The sequence below is a fragment of the Malaya genurostris genome, chromosome 2, assembly GCF_030247185.1.
Source record: "Malaya genurostris strain Urasoe2022 chromosome 2, Malgen_1.1, whole genome shotgun sequence".
Lineage (NCBI taxonomy): Eukaryota > Metazoa > Arthropoda > Insecta > Diptera > Culicidae > Malaya > Malaya genurostris.
The window spans coordinates 193,992,770-194,017,295 of record NC_080571.1 but is presented as its reverse complement, the minus strand read 5'-3'; the positions used below and the strand labels follow the sequence as shown (position 1 = coordinate 194,017,295).

Genomic DNA, 24,526 nt, shown 5'->3' with positions numbered 1-24,526 from the left:
ACTGTAATTAGTTTTAATGGATTGCAACGGATGAAGGATGTTAGGATGTTAGGAGATTTTTAATGGAATGTAACGGTCGTTTCGTAAAACGTATTTTTTTCGGAAAGTGCCACAAGTAGGTTTTAGATTCCTTGGGTCGTGCTGGGAAATTGGACGCCTGGTAGTTCTTTCGTCAACGTTGTAATTACTTCGTTTACATCAGATGGGTTACATGTAACACTTCGCACTACTATAGGAAAATTCAATGATGTTTTAAATTTATTTTTCGGGATGGCTGCCCTGATTGGCTTACTTGAAGATATTGGTACAAAAGCGGAGTTCATAATAGTTTTTCTTCGCGCTATACGTTTTTTGTTTTATATCCAAGCGGTCGATATATTATGGATATTTAATTCCCCTTTCCATTTTTGTCTTTACGATAAATAAGTGTATTTGTCTTGGAAACAAAAGTGGAAAAATTAACTTACAAATGATGCGACGGATCTATAGGCAGCCGGCTGTCTTGGATTATACGAGTTTCAGAGGTTTATTTCGTGCACCGCACTTTCTGTTGAGATCGCATTGATTACCAACACATATCCCAGATCTTCTCCCATCCTCAATAACACAAATCCTCGCCAGTGGTACTCGTGGAGATGCAGTGGTACCCGCGATCTCTAGAAACAACGAGTATCGGACTAACATTGCTTCCTTTCCTCAGTAGCACAGCCTCTGATCGTTGGCGGCATCGTTATTGGCCATTTCATGAAAAGTTTTGAGTGAAAATGAATAACCACTCCCAAGCATCATTTTCTCGGTTCATTGTGTATTTTCACTTGCTCGGTCAATCACGAAGTGCAACTACGGGTAGTCTAGTTCAGCTTAGCACAGTAGCCTTATTAAGAGGACAATTAATAAAACATCAATGAACCGAATGGCATGAAATTTTGACAGATGATGGTTACTGACACTGAAAATCTTTCCAGGCCGGGACTCGAACATACGACAAGTAGCTTGTAAGAATCGGTTGATCCAAATATCAATAAACATCTCAAACGAATTATGCAATCCCGCGTACTACAACCTTTTCTCGTATTTTTACCTAAATCAGTCATTTTTCTCATTGGTGCTCACGCAAATCTTTATGTATTACATCTAATCTTTTTTATGTCATCAAACTAGACACATTCAGTATGCATACCCAACGACATGGGTGAAAATATCGAGAACACAAGTAAAACTCCAACGAAAATGGAGCGTGTATATTATAAACGAAATTAACATGACATATTGCTATTTTTTATATGTCACCTTTCGTTGCAAAAACTGTCACTTAATATAAATGATACTCTACTGCTGACATTTTCTCCCTTTGCCGGTCTCGCTTGACAACTTTCTCCCTCCTCAATGACACCTCAGTACAAACCCAACAGTCCTCTACGATGGCGATACAGTGTCACTGATATGCCCGTTGGCTGAGAATGGAGTTCTCGGTCCGTTGGAACCAACAAGCCAGCATGAGAGCAGTTGAAAGAAGAAAAAAAATAGCAAACAGTGCTCGTTGTCAGAACGTAGAACCAGTTCGTGACATGAGTTTTTCCCATAATGACACCGTCAACACATTTTTCAGGAACCGATAGATTGCCAACAGTTCAAAAAGTTCCATGATCCAGATATTAGATATTTAACGATGTTATAGGGTTGAATTAATCAATAAACGATAAATAGAGAAAGTTTCGATGAATCAACACTCAATTAAACCCTCAATAGAACAACTTCATAAATTATTACTGTTTCGCTTCCCAGCAAAAGTCATTTGCCAACATCGAGAACAATAGAGACCAGAAAAGGGCAATCATCACTTAACCTCTTGGCCCAGCACGCTTGTAAAAATGTACATTTCCCAAACCACCAGCCACGACCCGACGTCGGATGCTTGTTTGTGTGAATGAAACGAGGTGTAAAACCGCCAACAACAAAGAGATAACAGCAGCGGCCATAATAAATTTGACGTCACATACATCAACACGTTGCAATCATGGCGAACCGTAAAAGCGCATGTTCCAATCGAAATTTACCAGCTGTGAAATAATCCATTTATGCGAGCGAGTCTCACTCTCGCGAAGACGACACTAACCATAAACATTGCATAGCTCGGTAGAGCCGAGCAATGTTGCTGTGTGCTCTAAGCATCGACAGCCATGTGCTTCGTCGTTGCAACACAAGTGCACTCAACAATCTCAGTTCTAACAAACACTGCTACAAACACAGGCAACAGCGAAGAAGGGGCCGTTTTTGGGTGGGCTCCAGACTATACCCCATACCCCACCCAAACGACTCTTGAGGTGTGATGGAGCAGATTACAATTCGCGTTAGCATCGGTATGTCTTGAGAGCGTGAGCGAAACGATGGATGGTACCCCTCAAACGAGAATGTGTTTGTGAACATTCGATTTGAGAGAATATTCTCTCCATCTCTAGCTCACACAGATACAAGAAAACGTGTAGCTGTAAGGTTTTCCACGAGCGACCGGAGAGTGAGAGGAAAAACTAGTAGTCGAATGTTTTTGTTAGTCGCTGTCAGTTATTGTGATCGTTTAGAGCAGCACAAATGTTATTAATCACTTTTGCATGAAGTCTGCCACACCGGTCGTTGTGGTACGCGTTAGCTCAATACGCTAAGCCCGTTCCGTCTGTCGAGTTGAGTTTCGTTGACTGGCCGCGAGTTCAAAAATCTGCGACAAAAACATTCACCCTATCTCTGTCACACTCGCGACGGGTCCGCGCGATTACCGCCACCGTGCGATGGATGATGCGATAGTATAATGTAATCCTTGGTGATAGCACAATAGACAATGCGGCCCTAATGATTGTCTTTTGAATTCCTATTCACAACCGAGTGTGTATGTGATGGGTTGTTGAATTTATCACCGCATGTTCCCCCTTCTATGGGTGTAATTGGTACTGATTTAGGTTGATTGTTTTTATTGTCATCAGCTAATCGTTGCGCTTGTACCGTTGATCCTATTGTTGTACTACATCAATACAATTCAAATTACAGTAACAAGAATAGTTGTGAATAAGTCCAGTGAAAACCATTAACCTTCGTTATCGCACTGCAATAAAACACAGAGAATATGGTTGCAGCAATTGCTCAGTGGAAATAAAATGTAGACAAAAATGGATTAATTTACATAACTTCAACTAAATGTGGATTTATTGCATCTAAATGGATATAAATCTAGCTCAGGGGATTATAATTTAGTGATTTATGTAGTTTTTATTCCATGTTTTGCTTTGTTTTCGACGACCTCACTCTCTCTATCCCTCTCTCTCACTCGCTGGATACCGACCTGAATACAATGAGAAAAAACGGATTCCACTGGAAAATATTACCCTCTGCAGTGTGAATAAAATTATGGCCGTGATTACTGCTGTAGATAAATTTATGTATTTTTCCTTGAGTCAGAGCACGCAGTGGTTTTATTTACGTGCCACATATCATAAAGCTGTGTGAAAATATTGGGTCGTCACTTAACTGGGGCCCTCGTCAACAACGTTCAGCGCAATTGTGTACATCATGAAATACGGAGCAATAAAAGTGAAGTGAAAGCAAAAGTGACAAATAAACGTAAACCAAAGGAAGTTGGATTTATTACGACTTGATTAATGAGAATTACTTCAACCATGTGGCACAGTGTTAACACTCGAGTTCCCTGATAAGCAGATTCACTTCAATTATATGGTACCAAAAGCCATTGGAAAACAAGTTTCATTATAAAATAAATCCGTAGTCAACGGTGAGAAACATCCGAAAGAAAAACGACATCTTTACTAGTTGAGGAATAACCTTGGAGCGACCAAAATACACCGGAAAAGTTGTTTTGCCAACACCAGTCAAAACAATGTTGACTTCAAGTAATCAGTACATACGGCCGGAATATGTGTCCCCTCTACCAAACACGGTGAGTAACTCAAATGTGTATTTAATGATAAATTTGTATTTATAATGAACAACAAATAATTCAATTAACCAAAAAAAAATTAGGCGGTTGGTGCCCGTTCCTGCTTTCGCATTATCATAGTTTACCAAAGATTAATTATTTTTCCAACGCAAAATGCTCAGTAGTTTGTCTTTTGCTCGAAGTAAATGTTATCATTTAATTGCAGCCATCAAAATAAAGTCAATAACATTAGTATAAACAAAGTCGTATTGCGATTGGCTAGTTCGTATAAGCAAACTAGTCCGCTTGAGTCAATCTAAACATCAAACAACAAGCGCCGTCTTAGTTGAAATAGAATTCCAGAAATGGACTGCACAAGGAACAGTTCTCCTAATAAGGGAAACGAAGCACTTGAACCAATTTGTTCTGATTCTTGATAAACAGCAAATTCAGATACTCATACTACTTTATTATTATTTTGCCGATTATTCGGCTTTCAATCAACGAATTGTGATAAAATACTGGAACCGTTACCCTACACTTTGAACTTAAGCTCAAAACCAGCTCCTGGCGACAATGTGTGTGTTGAAACGTCGACTTCCGGACTAATAACGACGACGTTTTTTCTCGATTTAAGCTATTTAATTCGACTATATCATTACCAACTATAAAACGGTACTATGCTGAATTTTATAATTGGAGACCTTAGGGCATATTCTGTAGTGTTCTAGTTCCAGATGCATAATTTATGTCAGTTGCAAAATTTAAATCTGAATTTTAAAACAAGATAAACTGGCAGCCCCAGCCGTGTTTTACTCGTGTTTCAAATATACAAAAAATAAGAACGGCATCGTAGACCAGTTTTGAATTTGACAGAAGAACTGGTCGAATAAATAAAACTACTAAATAAAACGGTTTGCTGGGGATACGTTTGTTTCAGTTTCAGTTATATTATAGACCACCCATACGAATCTTGCAGCTGCTGAATTTGCTCTTATATTGTTTAATTTGACATTGTTTTTGACTTTCTGGTATATGTCTCAGTTCGTCTATATAACAAAATGTCAAAAAGTTAATGCAGATCCGACTTTCGGTTCCGGTATTACAGTGCGCTTAGTGAAAATTTTCGATTTATTAGTATTTTTGCACAAGCGATGGCGAAATGAGGTGCAAATTTTTATACAACTCACTCTAAGTCCATCTAGTTGGCTGATGTTAATTATTGAATATATAAAACTACATTGAGACTACTAGTCCCCGATTTCCGCTTTCAAAAGCACCGAAAAGATCCAAAAACGGAACTCACTTCGATTTCTCAGCAAATCACGATTTTCACAAATCATGATCTAAATCAAAACTTTTATTGTCTTAAAAAATACGGTGCAATTTTATTTGTATTCGACTTCCGGTTCCGAAACTATAGGCCGATGATAGTAAAAACATTCAAATCGTCATTCAAAATGACGATGCAAAACTGGTACGCGTTGGTACGTGAGTTACGGAAGAAGAAAACACCACCGGCTTTGATCCGTTCGCAGCGTGCTTTGTTCAATTTCGTATAGCGTGCAGGGTTACTCCATTCAATTCTATATTTTTCAGATAAAAAATATGCCACTCTGTAAATCAACTTGTTAATATTATCAAAAAAAAAATGATGACGATGCTTTTCTATAAAAATATACTTATTGCCTTTCTCTTATAGAAAGTTTATGCAATTTCTTGAAAAATAATGTGGGCTAATTGTTCTATATCATTCGACACAGTTCATCGAGTTGAGCAACGTCTGTGTGTGTATGTATGTGTGTATGTGTCAAAAAATGTCACTCATGAAATAAAAAAAAATAGTCACATAGGTTGCTATTGAATTTCATCATGCTTTCATAGGGTAAAGTGTGTGTTAAAATTGCACACCGTCATTTAGAGCGACCATGCAAAAAAGGAATTTGTTTTTCTAGATTTGGCTAAAACCTGATTTAATTTGTAGACTATATTAGTTACTACCTAACGACACGACTTCGGCTATACCGGTTCCCAGTTCCTGGTTCCAGATGTACCGGAAATAGTGGTCAAAAACTTTAAAACGAAACTCACTCCATTTTTTCAATCGATTTTCACAAACTTAGGCTCAAATGAATGTTCCTATAGTCTCATAGGTTAATGTTTAATATCATCCAGGTCCAATTTCCGATATAGAGTAAAGTGTGTTTAATCATTCAGTGCGACGATGCAAAACGAAGAAAAATTCCTATTAACTTGAAATAACTTTTAACAAATTGAAAAGGTTATGTTAGTTCATACCCAAAATAGTTTATTTAATTCAAGATTGAAAAAAAAATTTCTTGGCAGAATCTGTGATATTCTAGTGATATTTTTTTAAAATATAAGTAATATGAGGATGGCATCATTACACCACTAGGTGTATTAAAAAAGGTTTTTAAAAACAGTCTTGAAACCAATCCGTTTCTCTATGGTGTAAAACGAAAGGTTATACTAAAGATATGTGCAAAGTTGAATCAAGTCTATCCTGATTTAACCACATTATCTACTGTTAATTTCTTGAACTGTTCTGGTTCAGGTTCAGCTTGGGTAATAAATTCAAAGGTATTCTTATTTCTTTTAACATCTTTTCATCTGATTCACTTCTGTTTGAATCAGTTTTTGATCGACGGAATGCAAGCAGCATACAAATTATGGAATATTTCTTGTTTAGCTTACTCAATGCTTATCATTCCTCTATTTTACTTATTATTATTGCGAAGGCATACCTAACATGTATCCAAAAATGGATGAGTTTGTGAAGATTAAACACCTGCCCACTATTTTATAGCTTTGCGGAAATCAACGACTAAATACCGTCGGTGACATTCTGTTGTAACAGATTTTATTCAATGTACAGTTTTGAACGTTCAAATAAATTATTATTTCTCCAACGCATGAATTCATGAACGTTTCTTGATGACACAAATAATCATACTTTAAAAATGCCTAAAATAAAAGCGATTTTTCCGGAAATCTACGGATGTAGATCTCCTTAACGTTTTTGGTGTTCTGGTTATAGAAACCATTGCCTACGAAAGCAAGTTTTTTTATAGTAGCTCATTTTTGAGTTAGTTACAATTTTCAACCATACTTACGTTATTCATAAAAGCATGGAGTTTTGCTACTTTATGTTAAAAACCTTTATGCTACTTTTCCTTGTTATACCAACATGATATACAACCTTTCTAGCTGGAAAGAAAAACAACGTCTAACAAACAATGGCTTTCAGAAGAAGCTTTTTTTTTAAATTACTACTTATTGGAATATGAGTTAAAATTAAATTATTAAGATTTAAATTGGGTGTTCAACCAAAAGTGGTGACATTTCAGCCCTATTATATACATGATTTGGTTATTACCATGAAGACATCATTTGCTTCCACAATTCTGAGATTTTTGTGTAGGGAAAGCTTCTTTGTAGGCGACTGCAGATCACTCTTAGATTTCTACCTGTGGCTAACAGACTTGTGTCGTCACGGAATAGCGATTTCTGACAACCAACGGGTAGATTTGGAAGATCAGAAGTGAAAATATTATACAAGATTGGAGCTACGCTGGAATATTGTATAATATTTTAACTTCTGGTTCGAAACACCTGCTCGTACGGGTAGCAATTCAGATTTACAATTCTGATAGCTATCCTGAGAGTACGATCAATTAAATAATTTTGAATCATTTTGATCAAATAAATAGGAAACTGGAAATCAAACATTTTTGCTATTAAACCTTTGTGCCAAACACTGTCGAATGCTTTTTCTATGCCTAGAAGAGCAACTCCAGTGGATAACCGAGAAGATTTATTTGCTTTTATCATGTTCGTTACTCTTACAAGTTGATGAGTAGTTGAATGTTCATGACGAAATCCAAACTGCTCTGGTAAAAAAATTGAATTCTCATTTATATGAGACATCATTCTCAACAAGATAATTTTTTCGAAAAGTTTACTGATAGAAGAAAGTAAACTAATTGTTCGATAACTTAATTTTTCCTCTGGGTTTTTATCAGGTTTGAGGATAAGAATTACTTTAGCGTTTTTCCATCTCTTTGGGAAGTAAGCTGATGATGTGTCAGTTTTGCTTTTTTTTTCGCGAAATGTGTTGTTAAGGGTTCTTATAATTAACAATTCAAATACCATATTCAGGAGTACGCACAATCCATCGGATCCATCAGAAACTGTTTCCATAATTATGACGCTTCTTCATCACCATCAAAACTTGGATCGATTATTTTAGATGTATTGATTGAAGCATCAGTCATTAATAGCAAATATTTAGAAAATATTGGCATCACCAATCACTCTCGTGAGTAATTGACGAGTTGTTTAACGAAAACATTCTCGCAAAATGCAAACAATTATCTTTGTCTATGACAGCTTTGCTGACGATGAAATGTAGTTGATTGATGCACGTCTATAAATTTACAAGCACAACTGATAGGGAAGGTATCAGAAACACTGGCAATTTTGATTTGATATGAAATGTATTCACATAAACAGATGCGTGCAGCTATTATCAAGGATTGAAGGTTTTGCATGCGGGAGAGATAAAAGCAGGTACTTACACGGAATCATCCGCGATCGCAATCCAACTCAAATGTTAGTTTTTATTGTTTTTCAGGTTTTTTGCCTTTCTTTATAGAAAGGTATTAGAATTGCTGGAAAAACCGACTTTCGAACGGGTCTCGGAGACCCATTGGTTATATACCATTCGACTCAGTTCGACGAGATCGGAAAATGACTCTGTGTGTGTATGTGTGTGCGCTTTTCTTAGATATTTGAACGCGCTCAATTTTCTCAGAGATGGCTGAACCGAATTCAACAAAGTTATGCTCGTTTAAAAGCTACTATTCATCAAGTTCAAAGATCAAATGGATGTGACTTTTGGTTCCGGAGATATGATTGTATAACTGACGTAACCGACAAAACGCGTTGTATTTTTACGCGCTCAATTTTCTCAGAGATGGCTGAACCGATTTTAACTTGGGCTCGTTTGAAAGCCACTATCGGGCCATTGATCAAGTTCAAAGATCAAATGGCTGTGACTTTTAGTTCCGAAGATATGATTGTAAAAGTGACCTAACCGACAAAATACGTTGATTTTTACCGCTCTTATATATAAGGGTGCCAATATTTTGGGATCACCTCTGATTTCGTAAAGCGCTAATGCTTGAAGCACCTCTAAAAATGTCCTCATACAAAATTTGAGCTAAATCGGACATGCGTAAGGGGTGCTGCCCGGCGGTAAAGGTTTGAAAATTTTCGATCTTGAAAAAGCACCATAAGGGGGAGTACATGAAATGTCCAAAATCGAAACTGCATGAAACGTCGAGATTTAGTGTCATCACAAAAAAAATTTGTTTGGAAAAAATCAACTTTCTGGGACTTTTGATTTTTTTTTCTAAGTCCCAAAAGGTCGACTTTTTTAAAAAACACTAAATCTCGACGTTTCATGCAATTCTAAGCCTTTTGGTATCAAACTTTTTTTTTCGTTTTCGGAAATTCCATTTTTATTCCGATTGACTACTAAAATTTAGAACGACTGATAGATTTTTGTTTGATTGATTGTAAGTTTATTTGACCACTTGTTTAAAAAAAAATCGACGTTTTTCAATCAGGTGCAAGAATTCTGGTATTCAGTGATGGTTTGGAACTATATGCCTGCATTCGATGTAGGAAAGTTGGTAGTTATCAATGGAATCATGAAGAAGGAGCAATATTTGAACGTTTTAAGACAAAAAAAAGTAATGAAAATAAAGGGTAGGGATCGGCTCTTATTCCGAACAAAACAAAATACATCGCAGAAGTCGTACGTTCTTGGCTTCTGTCAAATAACTCCCCAACAACTTCAAATATTCCCTCAATCACCAGACATGAATCCAATTGCTTGATCCGTTTCGCAAAAACAGCTAAGGTAAACTATTCTTGTAGAGTGGTATGAAATAATTGTTTAAATAATTGTTCAGTTGTATTTGGAGCCACGGCTAATGTTCTCTTAACAATGTCCGTTATGATTCATATAAGTGATATTTAGGAAAGATATTGCGAAATACCCATAGTGGTTTTTTCTGAACGATGTACATTCGAACTATTTCGTAGCGTTTTTGCCTTACTCATATAGCAAGGTTATGAAATCACTTTGAAAGCCGACTTTTGTACGAAAAATGTCTCTATGGGTGAATGCGTGTTTGTAAATATGTATGTAACATTTTTGTGCACCCAATTTTCTCAGAGACGGTTGGACCTATTTTTAAATACTTAGATTCAAATGAAACGTCTTGTAGTCCCATACAAAGTTCCTGGATATCTTATATAAATCTGACTTCCGGTTGAGGAAGTGTAAGTGTGATTAGTTTAATACCACTAGGTTTTTTACGTTTGTTTGCTTCGCCTTTTTAGGTGATGGTCTAAAATCGGATCCAGATGAAGTTCAGAAGTTTAGTATAACTATAAGAATTTTCTAAGTTTGTAAAAATCTAAATTTGTAAAATCGGTCACGTCATCTCTGAGAAAAATTAGCACGCATATTTTATTTTTTAGTACATTTTACCCCACAACTCTGGCACCGGAAGTCAGATCCAAACAAAATTCAAGAATTTTGTATTGCATCTTAAGACTTTTTATTTGAATCTAAGTTCGTGAAAATCGGTCCAGCCAACTACGAATGACCGTCACTTATGATTCCGCAAATTTAATGATATAATTTGAGTAACCGACATAACGCGTTGTTTTTACCGCTTAATTGAATGCTACAATTAAGTTGTAAATCGTCCGAAAATCAAATCATTGCCAATTCCGAAGATATAATAGTACGAGGGGCTTAACCGACTGATCGCACATTTTGCATTGGTTGAATTTATTCAAAGATGACTCAACGAATTTCGATAAACTTTAATTTATTAGAATGCTAACAATGTTGGTTTAATTTGAAAGGATTAAGGCGAAGTTTTTCGGTTCGAGAGATGTAATAATATATGTGACGTACCCGACAATTTTCGGTGTTTTTTAATGATCAAAACTTCTCGGAGATAAAAGAATCTATTTCGCAACTCTTATGACCGAGGATAGAATCTTATAAATTTATCAAACTACTAGGTTTGATAATGCCACTAGTTCAATATTTGGACATTTCGCAGTTTTCAAAGTGCTGCCCTTATAATCCTTGCGCCATGAATTGGAACAATCGGTAATCGAATGGTGCAATATTCGATGAATAGGGCGTGTGGAGCAAAGCGTACCATTTCAGCGTATTCAAATAAATTTGTAGGACTGTCGAAAAATGGGGTCATGCATTGTCATGAAGCCAAACGACTCTGTCGTGAAGATCTTCATTTTGGGGTCGCTTTTCCTGTAATACTCTGTTCAAACGAATCAATTGTCGTCTGTATACTAAGGAGTGTTTGGCACGGGTTTTTATCGAGTCACCAAATTTTCATCTCAGAACCTTTTCGGTTGTCCGGGAAGTTCCGGGATGAACTTGTGTCCTTCAGATTTTGGGTAACGGAGGTACTTTGGTCACTCTATCAAAAGGAAGTACATCGTGACTCATAATTTTGAAGAATTTCCCATTCTTTAACATATAAGGTATAAATATGTACTTCATGTTGATTACAACCAGAATTATAAGCGGCGGGTCAAAATACCTCCGTTACCCTATCTCATGAAAGTAGAATTCCAGTGGATCTATTCTTAGCGTACACGGAAAGAAATCCGTTACTGCTGTCATGATTAGAAAATCATGAAACCAATCATTTTAACTTCTCTTGAAACCATAAGCAAAAAGTCTTCTCCCATGAAAATTAATCATGGTCCGAAAGTGTGTTACTTGAGGAATGTATTTCTTTTAAAGCTCGTAACTCTAATTTTCTATCCGGATATCACTTTGAACCCTCTGCCTCAAGCGATGTGATGGATTGTTTAATATATTAATGGTAAGACAAAAAGCAGACATTGAAAAGCATGAACTACTTAAAATTTTTGCTTGATCCTGAGGCATATTTATTTTATAATTGTGTTGGTTTACCCACCAGCTGACAGAGAATTGACAACATAAAGATAATTAACCGAAGATTGACATCATAAGTTTTAAATTTGGTATGAATATATCTGAATGTATTCTTACATATTCGATGTGACTGTTGTTGTTAAAATTATATTCCGAAAGATAACGTAAACCGAAAAATAATTTCGACTGTAAATTAGAAACACCATCTAACGAAAATTAGATTTTTTTTGTTCAACAAGTTTGATTAATTTGTTTCATAGATATAAGAACACAAGCTGTATTGATTCACCTAAATATTTCAAATAAGACGATTCTTCAAACGATGTTTTGAAAACAAAAAAGGAAAATTCGATCCGCGGTATTTGCAAAAATTGAATATAGAGTATCTTTTTAAGAGGTTTGATTCACACGTGTATTTTCGTGCAGTTCGTTTATGTTTTTCAAATTATGAAACAAAAAATCAAATCTGGAGCAATGAACGCAAGTAAACACGTTATTTTAGGTTTCGTGGATGTTCAAAAATATATTTAAAATGTTTATGCTTCAGATTAGAAGAAATTCGTTGCGCTTTTCACTTTTTTGCTATTCAAATGTACATTATTTGAGACATTAGTTGAAATCGTATAAACAATACGCCACACACTTTCACATCATTCCATTTAATTCATATTTAAAATCTTCATATTTTAAAACATAACGCCTGAGTTTATGTTGCAAAGATTACAATCGTAGCAGAAACACGCCTGAAGTTATACCCAACAACGTCAAATGCGTTACGCTAAATTTCAACGAAATCAGTACAAATGGATCATGATCCGAGAACTTTTAATCATGGTGTATTATCATAACATGAAAATATACTATTTTCCCCAAATCATGACTCGACTTGCTCATTCCTTGAATCGGAATTTTGCCCGTGTAGCTTTTTTTACCTCCAGAACTAACACGGCCTCTAGGCTGGTCCTGTCGGGAGAAAGAATGGTAGGAACTAAAAATCTCCCGGTGGATGCGGGTATACACTTGCTTCCTACGAATCAACAATATAACTTTGCACATCTTAACTTAAAAACTAAGTTGAAATATTAAAAATATCTTGACATCAATTCTCATATACGAGAATAGCTTGCCAGTAAAGAAATTATGTAGAGCAATCCATACATCTTCAATAGATTTGTAATAAATGGATTCTCATGTTATGCATGGTGTACGTGAAACACCAATAATAATTGATTAGCTCATGGGAATGGTTTATAAAACCACTTATTGGATAGCTACCGCTTCGACTCGAGTCTATTCAATCTATTTAGTAACAGCGTAATCTATCGCCATCCACGCTGTGGCACAATTTTTAATGACACATTACACTACTCTTGTTATTACTGACTATAGTAACCAGTCCCGGGTCCTGAACGAGTGAGCCTAACGAAATACCCGGACTGGAAGTGAGGAACAACTGTCTGTCAGATGGCAGTTGTAGTGATTTATGGGATCGTTACAGCACATTTATTCCCGGAATCATTTGTTATCATCCATCACGCACGGTGACAGGAGAATAGCGAACAACAACGTGGGCCATCCGTTTCACTTTTCGTTTGTTTGAGACTCTAACGGTAAAGCTTAGCATTCGAACATAGTCACATAGTGCCTGCGGCAAATACGCACTTAGTTTTTGTCCAGCTAGCTTAGCTTTGGAGAATACATGAAGTACTGATGGTTAAAAATATTTGCCTTTGTCCGAAATGGAACCGGGTGTCTAAAATAGCTATTAATCATTCAAACTTTAATCGCACTGTTTACACTTAGCAGACTGCTCTCGATAATGAAAGACAGAATAAACATTTTTGACTGCTTTAATTACCCGAAAATGATAAAAAAAATCTTGCCACTCATCATAATCATAGCTGTGGTAATTACAGTTCCATCATAGAAAAAAGAATAAGCAAAGAAACTGAAATACGACGCGTTATCAATAATGTTTCACATTTGTTCTACATCAGTTAGAGGTCAAGATTTAAAATTTCAAATTGAGTAATAAATCAACATTTGTTGATTTAAACAGCTATCAGGTTTTATTTTGTTTCGGAATCTTCTAATTACTTGTAAATCTTTCAAATTTTGACAGCAATCGAATGAAACGACCTTCCAGAATAGTTGCGTTACTGATAATGCAATCTAAATTTATTGTTTTATTTTCTTTATATTATACGTCAATCCATACGGATTCATTCACTGAAAGCATGCTGGCGAACACTGAAATTACTTCAGTAGATACGATTTGTCTTCGTTTCATCAGATGTTCCAGGATACATTAAGGTGCTTTTTGCTGTCCGTGGACAAGTTTCCAATGATGGCAGTACAGTTGCTAATACCTTGGAATACAAAAGAGAACTTAACATACTAAAACACAGAAGTACTAAAACATATGTGACATAATGACAAGATTGTAATCCCTACAATAATGTTGTTGAATAACATTAAAATTTATGTAATCCAATGAACAACGAACACTTCGTCGACAATTATTGATAAATGTTGACTTGAGTTCATTTGTAAGTTTTCAATTGATGACACTTGCATTATTTTTAAATGGTGATTGCCCGGCGAACGACCGCAACTTGGTTAAAGCCGGGTATAAATAAACGATATAAAAAAAAAATGGTGATTTGAAATTTTTTTGAATTAAAAAAATAAAAATTTTTATTAACACGAACTGGAACCCTGGCAGGGCATATCTGTATCTCTATTCTATGCAGAAGTGTGCATACTAATGGTGCCATGGGTTTAAGAAAAAAGCAAAACAATGTACAAGAAAACGTTCCTAATTCACCTAACAGTGGGATGATAACTTTTTTTTATAAATTCGCGTGTGTTTTTTGCATGAATATTCTTTGGTGAAAGTTTGAAATTTCAATCACTCATCAATTTGTAATTACAGACCAGTAAATCTGATCGAAAAGAAAATTGTACGAAATCATAAAATCGTTCTTTTCTCTCCAAACGTGCGACAATCGATTAAGCATTCCATGAGATGTCGATGTGAGTTTCAGTTTAGAGTTTTGGATCATTTTTTGCAGTACTTCTGGAACTGGTATTCAAGGACCCAAAACGATTCCTATGGCCATGAATTAACATGACGAATAAATGGTTAAAGCCGGGGTGAAATACATGATAAAAAAACGAATGAATGGAAAATGTTTTGAGCTTAGTTTTGAATCTTCTATAACGATTTGAATTTAAGAAACTCATCACCCTGTAATTCTAGAACCTGAAGCCGAAATCGGATAAAATTCATCATTAATTTATTCACTTGAATTTTTGTTTATGAAATTCTTTTAGGCCATTTTTGGGGAAACAATTGAGCTCCTCTATTATCCGAAAGTATCGGAACCGGAATTCGGAGACCGGTGTAGCCGATGTCAGTTAAATTCTAATAAGGGATTGGAAACCATTTCACTTGATTTCAGATTTTAGAAAATCAGTGTAGCGTTCCTGATAAACTTTTGGGTTCCTTCCGGTTTCGAAAAACGAATACCGGTATAACTGATCGATAATCCTGATTAATTCATATGACATTTACATTTTCACACCAATCACCCTGTTTCTCCTAAACCGGAAATCGGATCTGATTTAAAACAACTTTTAACTGTTCAGCTATCGACGAGAAAAAGGAGCTGTTTCAACTGTTTCGACTGTAACTTGCGTTTTCTTAGCAGGTGCGACTGTTTGAATTTAAATGCACCTTTTACCAGCCAAGGAGATGTGTGCTTCTGTGGCTCAGTCGATTAACAGACGTACTTTGGGATTCCTTGTCGACTACAAAAGTTTTGACTGTGTCAGCATATTTGATTTCTTTCGTTCAAATGACTAGAGGATGTGCATTTCAAATTCTTAGTACTACTTTTAACCATCTCAGTTCTATTTACAGTATAGTTCTATGTTCTTATTGCAAATCAACGCGTCACCAAAAGATTATAGAAAGTACGATCACACGTGCGACCAAAAAGCGTAAATGTTCTCTAGAGCAAACGCAATAACATTTGTGAGCTAGAGTCAAAGTCAAAGTCCTGGCATTACATTCCTTTTGTGGAATTTGGCCTTTCTGTTTCAACAGACTTCGCAGTCGATTCTTAGTGTACAGAATCATTGCATGGCTAGTACTATGGATCCTACTGACACTAAGAATCCTTCCAGGTCGGGGCTCGAACATACGACAACTGGCTTGTAAGACCAGCGTCCTATGCATTGAACCGCCAACCCGGGACAAGAATACAGTCTTAATCAAGAATACGAGTACTTCGGGATTCCAATCGGTATGTTAAAATATTACAAGGAATTACTTAGCTAGCAGCTATAGACCTGGGGTATCCTTTACTATACCAACTAACTCGGACCATAGCTGCTCATCGCCAGTCACTTGATGCACAAATACTTCGTAGATCTTTATCCACTTGATCGCTGCTTCACCTTATTATTCTTTTTGTTCCAATAAGACCAGATCCAAAAACCATTTTCATCGGATTATCGTTCAGCATTCTACTGACATGCCCAGACCATCGCAGACAACTACAGCTGTAACTCTGATTAATAAGTCGTCTCCACGTCCCGTCTTACATAGATTGTTGGCTGGATAGATCGGAGTTGAAGGCGTATATTTTCTTCTCTAGCACTACAGCCAGTACCTCTCCTCCATATTTGAACAACTCGCTTTACAATTGGTCATCCCAGATAGATTAGGTACTGTGGACTTTCCCACTGTCCTCTCGGCAGATGTCAACCTATGACGTTTGGCATCTCGTAAGACCTTCTTGTACAGCTGTTCCATTAGTTCTCGATCATATTGTTCCTGGTGACGCTTTTTTTCTCTCCGGAAAACCAATTTTTGTCTGTTTTGCGCTTATTTGTATCGTTTTTCGATCGCTTCCGTTTCCCTTTCCAAGTATAAAACACTGTTCTTGAACTGTATTTCTCAACTCTTCTCGCATCAATTGTGCAATTGAAAAAACGCACTATGCTTGTATGATGTGAAAAACGTTTCTTGTTGACTTGTTTCACTGCAGTAATAGCCGGAAATGAAACTGCTTAACTTATTATACAGTCAGATGCAAAAGCCGATTTGGAACTTCGCTCTTTACATTCCCAGTCTCACCATCGTGCTCATGATGAAGCTTCGCTGACCCGATCATAGACCTGCACATGACGGCGTCCTTGTCGCTGATGACCAGTTTCACATATCGCCATCGATAGCTATCGCTGATCTGTGCCAACTATGAGTAGAATGCACATTGACAAAGCTGTAATTGAAGAAACAGCCTTTAATCTTCAATACACTCATCTTATTGGTGATGGGGTCTTATTCAATCCCGCGATGGTGCATCTTGTCCAGCGCTTTAAAATCTTTATCTAGTGTACAAGATACAGTCCTAACTCCTAATCAACTGTGATTTGTTGCGTCCACTACCACTGATCTCCCAGTCTTTATTCAGTATGTATAATTGTGTGTGTGTATGGTCACGATTAAAGATAAATATCAAACACTCTACTTGCAATATTTCAAAGAATCGTCGTCATATCCTCGAACGATTTAATCGCACACGATGATGAATTATAAGGTGCCGCATCCCGAGGCGTACTCATACTCATACTCACACTCACCATACATTGTGGAACAAAATGTTATTGACACAAATTAGCACCACCATCAAGAGCCCATTGGCATCAGCATCGGTCTGCCGGTTTCGGTCGGATCCCAGGAAAGGAGATCAAATCTGGCCGCCGCCGGTAAATTATGGCCCATTAGAAACGTCTTTATAGGCACTAAGAGGATTAAATAAATTTCATATTCATAATCAGCGCGCATATATACGATTCATAAATTGCTAGATTTTCAATCGCCCGTCTTTTGCTGATTGGAATGGGCCCTAGGTTCGGTCTCTAAGAAATATGCGTCGTATTAAATGTGGTACATAGTCAAGGCTTGGGTGAACTAGCGTTGCCAAGGTACCAGGCCCTAAGGATTGGATTCTGCAACGTATCAGAAGCGGTTTGCACTTGCATGCAGCACAACGAATAATAAACGGTTAGACTATTTCACACTGTTTTTGTGTGCTGTTGTGTAGCAAAATTGCCGCTCCTTGAACGATGTCTCTCAAAACGCGGATTAATTGACGTGTTGACGTTGTTTGGGACGTAGAATTAACGTCCAATCAAACACTAATCGCTGACAGTATTCGGTCATGAGCAATAAATCATGAGAACTGGAGATATTGTGGGGTCAGCAGCGGTGCCACCTTGACTTCGTTTGTCAGACCAATTAAGTGAGTTGACATTCAACGGGTCCCGCCGGTTTAGAAACTCAGTCAACCGACCGATGAACACAGTGGGGAGCACGCCTCAATAATTCAATCATATTTCCTCAGTCAGTTTGCGCTGTTCGAAATGCGAGAGACCGTTTCTCAATTGACGGTAAAAAGTGATGATATCTTTGTTTGGATTGCACCGACGCGGCTGTGCCGAAAGGAAGACATTCATTAAATGCTAAAAATGACATGAAACGTGCAATTTCGAGCCACGACTGGAGAAGCAGCATACCATAAATAACGCAAATAAAATTAATAAATAAATAAATTCAAGAAACGAGTCGTTGGTGCGGTGCTTTTTGCGGGGCTCAACTGAAGGCATAAAATAATAAAATGAAGGAGAAAAACTCCGAACCGTGGTTCATCCGCCGAGCACCTCCATGCAATCATCAAGGTTGACTTTAAAAGAGACCATAAATTAGCAGATTACGGGGTAAAATATGTGAAAGCGTGTTTATAAATTATAATCACAATATCGGGTAGGCACAAAACGGGCTCACGCGAAAGCCCGGTCCGGGCGGTCAGCGGCAAGCCAGAAGAGAACGAAATGAGCCTTAACACGTGCACATGCAGAGAACGATCGGAAAAGGAAACACTGCCGAGCTGAAGTACACATATGAGCAGTAGTTAGAATTCCACCCCATGGGTCTTTTTTGTCAGCACCACAAATGGGATCAGTGTTGTACACTTGTACATCGCTAGCATGATTTTACAAATCCACACGATGGATCAATGTCATGTACACTAGGAGATTTGTGAACGAACATTTCCATTCCGCTAATCATGATCCGTTTAAGTTCCAGTTGTTTTTGTGGCTTGTCAAATAGTTGACACCTGATAGCGAATAGCGAATCGAGTATATACACTTCCGTAAATATGTTTAGTAATGAAAGCGAAAGGTACGCACATTTTGTTGTGAGAAGCTTTTTAAGCGGCAGTGTTAAAACAGTAAACCATATATATTATTTTCTTGAGCACTCAGAAAAAAAAAGAATTTTACAGGTGACATAATTCTACAAACGATACAATTTTTAACTACTTAACTTATCAAATGACGCAATTTGACAGGATCCGAGTGTTATTTGCAATTACCGCTTCATGGATTTATAAGTATCAATCACTCATCATTCAGATATGCGCCTCGGTGGCTCAATCAATTAACGTGCTTTGTGATCTACTGTTTCTCGGTTCAAGTCAAGCTGTTGGTTAAGGTCTTTTGTTTTTTATTTCATTCGATTTTCAGCCATGTAATTTTTAAATCACCCAATTTTACACATGTTCTTGAATATAAATTAGTGTGAAATACGACGCTCCATTTATGTGCATTTTATAAGATGTAAAATCACAACACTTTTTCGATCTGTGCACTTATTATCCCACATCCTAAGGGGTAACCAATTCATAACATGGTCAGATGCACCTATCAAAATGTAACATGCAGTCTGCTCGCATGAAAAACACCAATTAAAGAAAGTAACGCTTGGAGAAGTAAAGGCAACTCATGAGCAAGTAAATCTATTTAGAAATTTGGAATTTTAAAATTTGTTTATAATCGCTGTAGTGTAAGAAAAGATACAAAACAAAAAAGATAAAAAAATATTCTCGCAATGGTGCGTAGAACGCTTCGTTCTCTTCATCGGGCCACGTTTTGTTTAAGCAGAGTGTATTGATAATGCTGTAATAAAAAAAAACAGCCTTTGATCGTTAATAAACACATCCCATAACTAATTATTTCCAGTTCAATAACCTTCTGCAGTATTGCTAATATAGTGAGAACCCAGCACATTCTCGAGTGAGTGCGAGGCGTATTCTATCTTACTCGCACTCCTCCGCGCACGCTTATGAGTCACTCACAAAAAGGTGCATTTTAAATACGAGTGGTGTTTTCTTTTGGGTACGATGAGTGAGAGTCAGCAGGAGTAATAAATATATTTCAAATTAGGTCTGATCGCTCGCCGAACGTCTGAAATGTTGGCTACAATAGCACTTGGCAGGACACTCTATTCTTGCCACCGGAATGGTTTTAAAGCTTGTTGGTGTTCTCTCTGGCCGAGTACTGCACTCCTGTTGTTTCTGTGTATGAAATTCAAGGTATGTTTTTTTATTATCATTATAATTGCTTCTACTCACAGCATGATCGAACTTGATCAGATTACATATTGATCCTCCGCGCATACAAAAAGCGGTATAAGAGTACGAGTGGGAGCAAAATTGTGACTGAGAGCTAGAGTGCGAGTATTTATGAGGAACAGCGTCAGTAAGAATGTGCACGCCGACGAGTTGACCAACGAAAGAATGAGAGGTAGAATATGCACGATAGGAGTATTCGGTATTTCATCGTCACTCACCGAAGAGCACTGCGATAACGAAATAATGGATGGAAATAACCATGGGGAGCACACTTACACGGGAGTTTTAGATGTAATGATGGCACACGAGAGAGAGTTATCTGCATAATATGAGCGAGCTTAGCAATACTGACCTTTTGGAGTATCTTGTCCTGCACTATAAAACGAGTTCCCAGAACACCAGAACAGCTCTGGTAAATGGTAACTTGTTACGATTCATATTGCTTGCTATTCTCAGGGCTTCTTTGTTGTCCGCCACCTCACATGAGACACAGCTGCCATAGTTATTTATTTCTATCAAGGGTAAGGCTATCGCGCCCTTTCTCGCTTACATCCTCTCAATCTGCTACTACCGAGGGAGGCGATAGCACCCAGATGACACCGGTCAGCAACTAAATACTCTTGAACATAACCGCTCGCGTTCGGGACGGCAGAAGCCAAGTACAGTATTGTGTAGTGAACAATAGAACGATCTCGAAATGAGTGAATCAAACGAACAAAAACTACCGCAGCCAATACAACAGAATACAATTATTGTTGACTTCAAGTAGTGCAAAATTCGATCTTCGATACGAGAGCTTGAAGGTTTGCTTAAGGAGCAAATGCATCTTGATATTGAACGTATGCATTCACTTCAATGCAACAAGACAAATAATTTTGCTTACATCCAGTTTTATAAAGAGTTGGAAGTAATTCAATACACTGAACATAATTATAATGTGCACTACGTGAAGCATGAAAACATAAATTACCAGTGTATGTAGAAGATATTGCTATAGAAGTGCGTTTGCCTCTACCCTTAAGCGTCTCCGATCCTTATATTCCCAAAATCATGTCCCAGTACAGAGAGATATTTTCCATTGAAAAAGAAGTGTGGAAGAACTTTTTCCCCGGTATTCCTAACAACTTACGTTTGCTCGTATGCTCTTGAAGAAGGCCTTACCTTCTTATGTGGTTTTCGACCAGGATACAAAATTTCCGTGTAAATCACTTGTTACCTATGACAATCAGATAAATACATGTCAATATTTCCAAGAAGCCGTTCATTATGGTAATTTATTCTTTCATAGATACGTTTATTTCTTAAGGCAATATACATTAGTTTTTCTTCGCCGTAGTATTCGCCATATATAGCACTTTAAACCTAATATATTACGAGTGGAACGTTAGTATTTAATAAACATACGTAGGTTGCTACTTCCGTATTTAGCCTTGGCAACACCAAGTGTTGCCTGGTGGATTTCACGTTGCCATAATAAAATTTGACATTTTTAACCATTATCATCTTCAGAACATTCTGTCATTTGAGCACTACAGTGAGCTGAAAATTTTATCTCAGCAAAAAAATGTACGAATTCAATTGTGGTCATAGTTCGCTTACCGATGAATTCAAAGAAGTTCTAATATTAGTTGTTTTGATGTGAAAATCTGATATTGGAAGATCGTCATGTGACGCACCGTGAAATGGAGGCAGACTTGGGCATTAGTGTGAAAAGCTTATATGTCATTTTGAATGAACATTTATTCGTGAAAAAAAAATAGTTCGCGTTGGATAATTTGACAATCGCTCAAAAAAGACTCGGCTGGATTGGTGCAAAGAAATGCTGAAAAATTCAATCATGGTGGTTTAAATTTTGTGTACAATATCTAAACAGGTGACGAAACATGAATTTACTAATGCGAGCCTGATTCTGAACTGTACAGCTGAGTGTACGTGTGTTCCAAGAAGAACCAAATCAAACAAATGTTCGCGTTCGAAGCACGTCAAAGAATATGGTGGCTTGTTTTTTTTCAGTATAAAAGGTCATATCGCTACCGTTGTTTCAGAGGATCGTAAAACCGTCAATTCTAATCGGAATATCACCATTTGTTTGCCAGAAGTTTTTCGTGAAATGAGGAAAACAAACGCAAGGCGCAAAGTCATTCTTTATCATGATAACGCATGCTCTCACACATCGTCACAAACAACCGAATATTGTAGCACCCAAAACGTCGAATTGGAGCGTTCAAAAAACATATTTTGGGGGTACCTCAAGAAGATTGGGAAAAATGTTATGAAAATTTATTCAAAATTTTCGAAATCGAAAAAAATTTTTTTTTTAAATCGACTTTTTGGGACTTAGAAAACATATAAAAAATTTTCTAAGTCCCAGAAAGTTGATATTTTCAAAAAAAAATATTTTTTTTAGATGACACTAAATTTCGATGTTTTATGCAGTTTTAAGAGTTTCGGCAACAAAAAATATTTTCGATTTTGGAAATTTCATGTAGTGTGCTTTTTCAAGATCGAAAAGTGTCAAACCTTTACCACCGGGTAGCACCCCTTACGCATGTCCGATTTAGCTCAAATTTTGCATGAAGGCCTTTTTCGAGGGGCTTAAACTTTTGAGCACTAGAACCTAACGAAAATAGAGGTGATCCCAAAATTTTGGCACCCTTATATACATAAGAGCGGAAAAAATCAACGTATTTTGTCGGTTACGTCACATATACCATCATATATCTGGAACCAAAAGTCACAACCATTTGATCTTCGAACTTGATCAATGGCCCGACAGTAGCTTTCAAACGAGCCCAAGTTTGTTAAAATCGGTTAAGCCATCTCTGAGGAAATTGAGCGCGTTAAAATACAACGCGTTTTGTCGGTTACGTCAATTATACAATCATATCTCCGGAACCAAAAGTCACAGTCATTTGGTTTTCGAACTTGATCAATGGCACAACAGTAGCTTTCAAACGAGTCCAAGTTTGTTAAAATCGGTTAAGCCATCTCTGAGGAAATTGAGCGCGTTGAAATATCTTCGAAAAGTGCACACACAGACATTTTCCGATCTCGTCGAACTTAGTCGAATGGTACATAACACTATGGGTCTCCGAGGCTCCGTTCGAAAGTCGGTTTTTCAAGCAATTCTAATAGCTTTCTATAGAGAAAGGCAGACATGTAAATGTAAAGATATAGAAAAGCGATTGAAAGTTTAATTCATAATGAGCAGTGTCTTTTCATCTGCTATTAATCTAAGACGCTATGTTGGCAGAGCCGATGAAAAGTATTAAGTCCAGGAAGATTATTTTGCTTGCCGAGGGGGACGACCCACTACTTTTGAGTGTTCCTCAATTTTTATATAACTGTTGTTTAAATACGACATAATACAGTTTTGTCTATTTTTGCGAGTTATAACAAAAAATTGTTATCTTTATAGGTATTAAAAGTATTAATAATGCTTACCGCACCAAATTTATGGTGGGTAATTTCCCACCTTTGAAAAATTTCAAATGGGTTGAACTACCCACCATACCCACCTCTTTCACCGGCCCTGTATGCTGGCTTACTGGCCTTCCCCGACAAAGACGATGGTTTTGAACAAGTACGTGATAGTGAAAAATCAGAGCAATTGCAATCACTAGTGTTATTCGGTGTATATCTGTAACTACATTATGAAGGAGACGTTTGTAATAATGTCAATTTAGTACAGTTTGATTCTTATCGTCTATGATCCTCATCAACAATCCGATCCTTACCTTTGTAGTTCTTTTTGCTATTTAAGTTAAATTATTTTACAAAAGTCAAAAAAAGTTTTTTTTTATAAAATGCGAATGTTTCACAGTTTGATAAGTGTTGGCGCGTTTTTCGGGATGCCATCGTCATATCAACGAAAACAGAAAAACTCTTGCTGAATCTTGCTATTTATTATGTTAACGCTTCGAGGTTTAATTTAAAACTAAAGTTTTTACATGCTATGTAGGCTGTTTTTATAGGTTGTTTTTTTTTTCTTATTGTTTCTAAGACGGATCGCTGTTTATGTTGATGTTGATACGATAACTGATTATAATTAATTTCCAGAGCGAACGATTTCTTCGCGAA

At 36.9% G+C, this 24,526-nt stretch overlaps 1 protein-coding gene across 1 annotated transcript in view; it reads left to right on the top strand.

The window, feature by feature from the left end:
• The first annotated feature begins 2,542 nt into the window (after positions 1 to 2,542).
• LOC131433033 (zinc finger protein Elbow) overlaps positions 2,543 to 24,526 on the top strand; it is a 72,803-nt gene continuing 50,819 nt past the window's right edge. Inside the window, exon 1 of the mRNA XM_058599760.1 lies at positions 2,543 to 3,943. Within this exon, the coding sequence (XP_058455743.1) occupies positions 3,884 to 3,943 (60 nt within the window). The 5' untranslated portion in view covers positions 2,543 to 3,883. The remainder of the gene's footprint in view (positions 3,944 to 24,526) is intronic.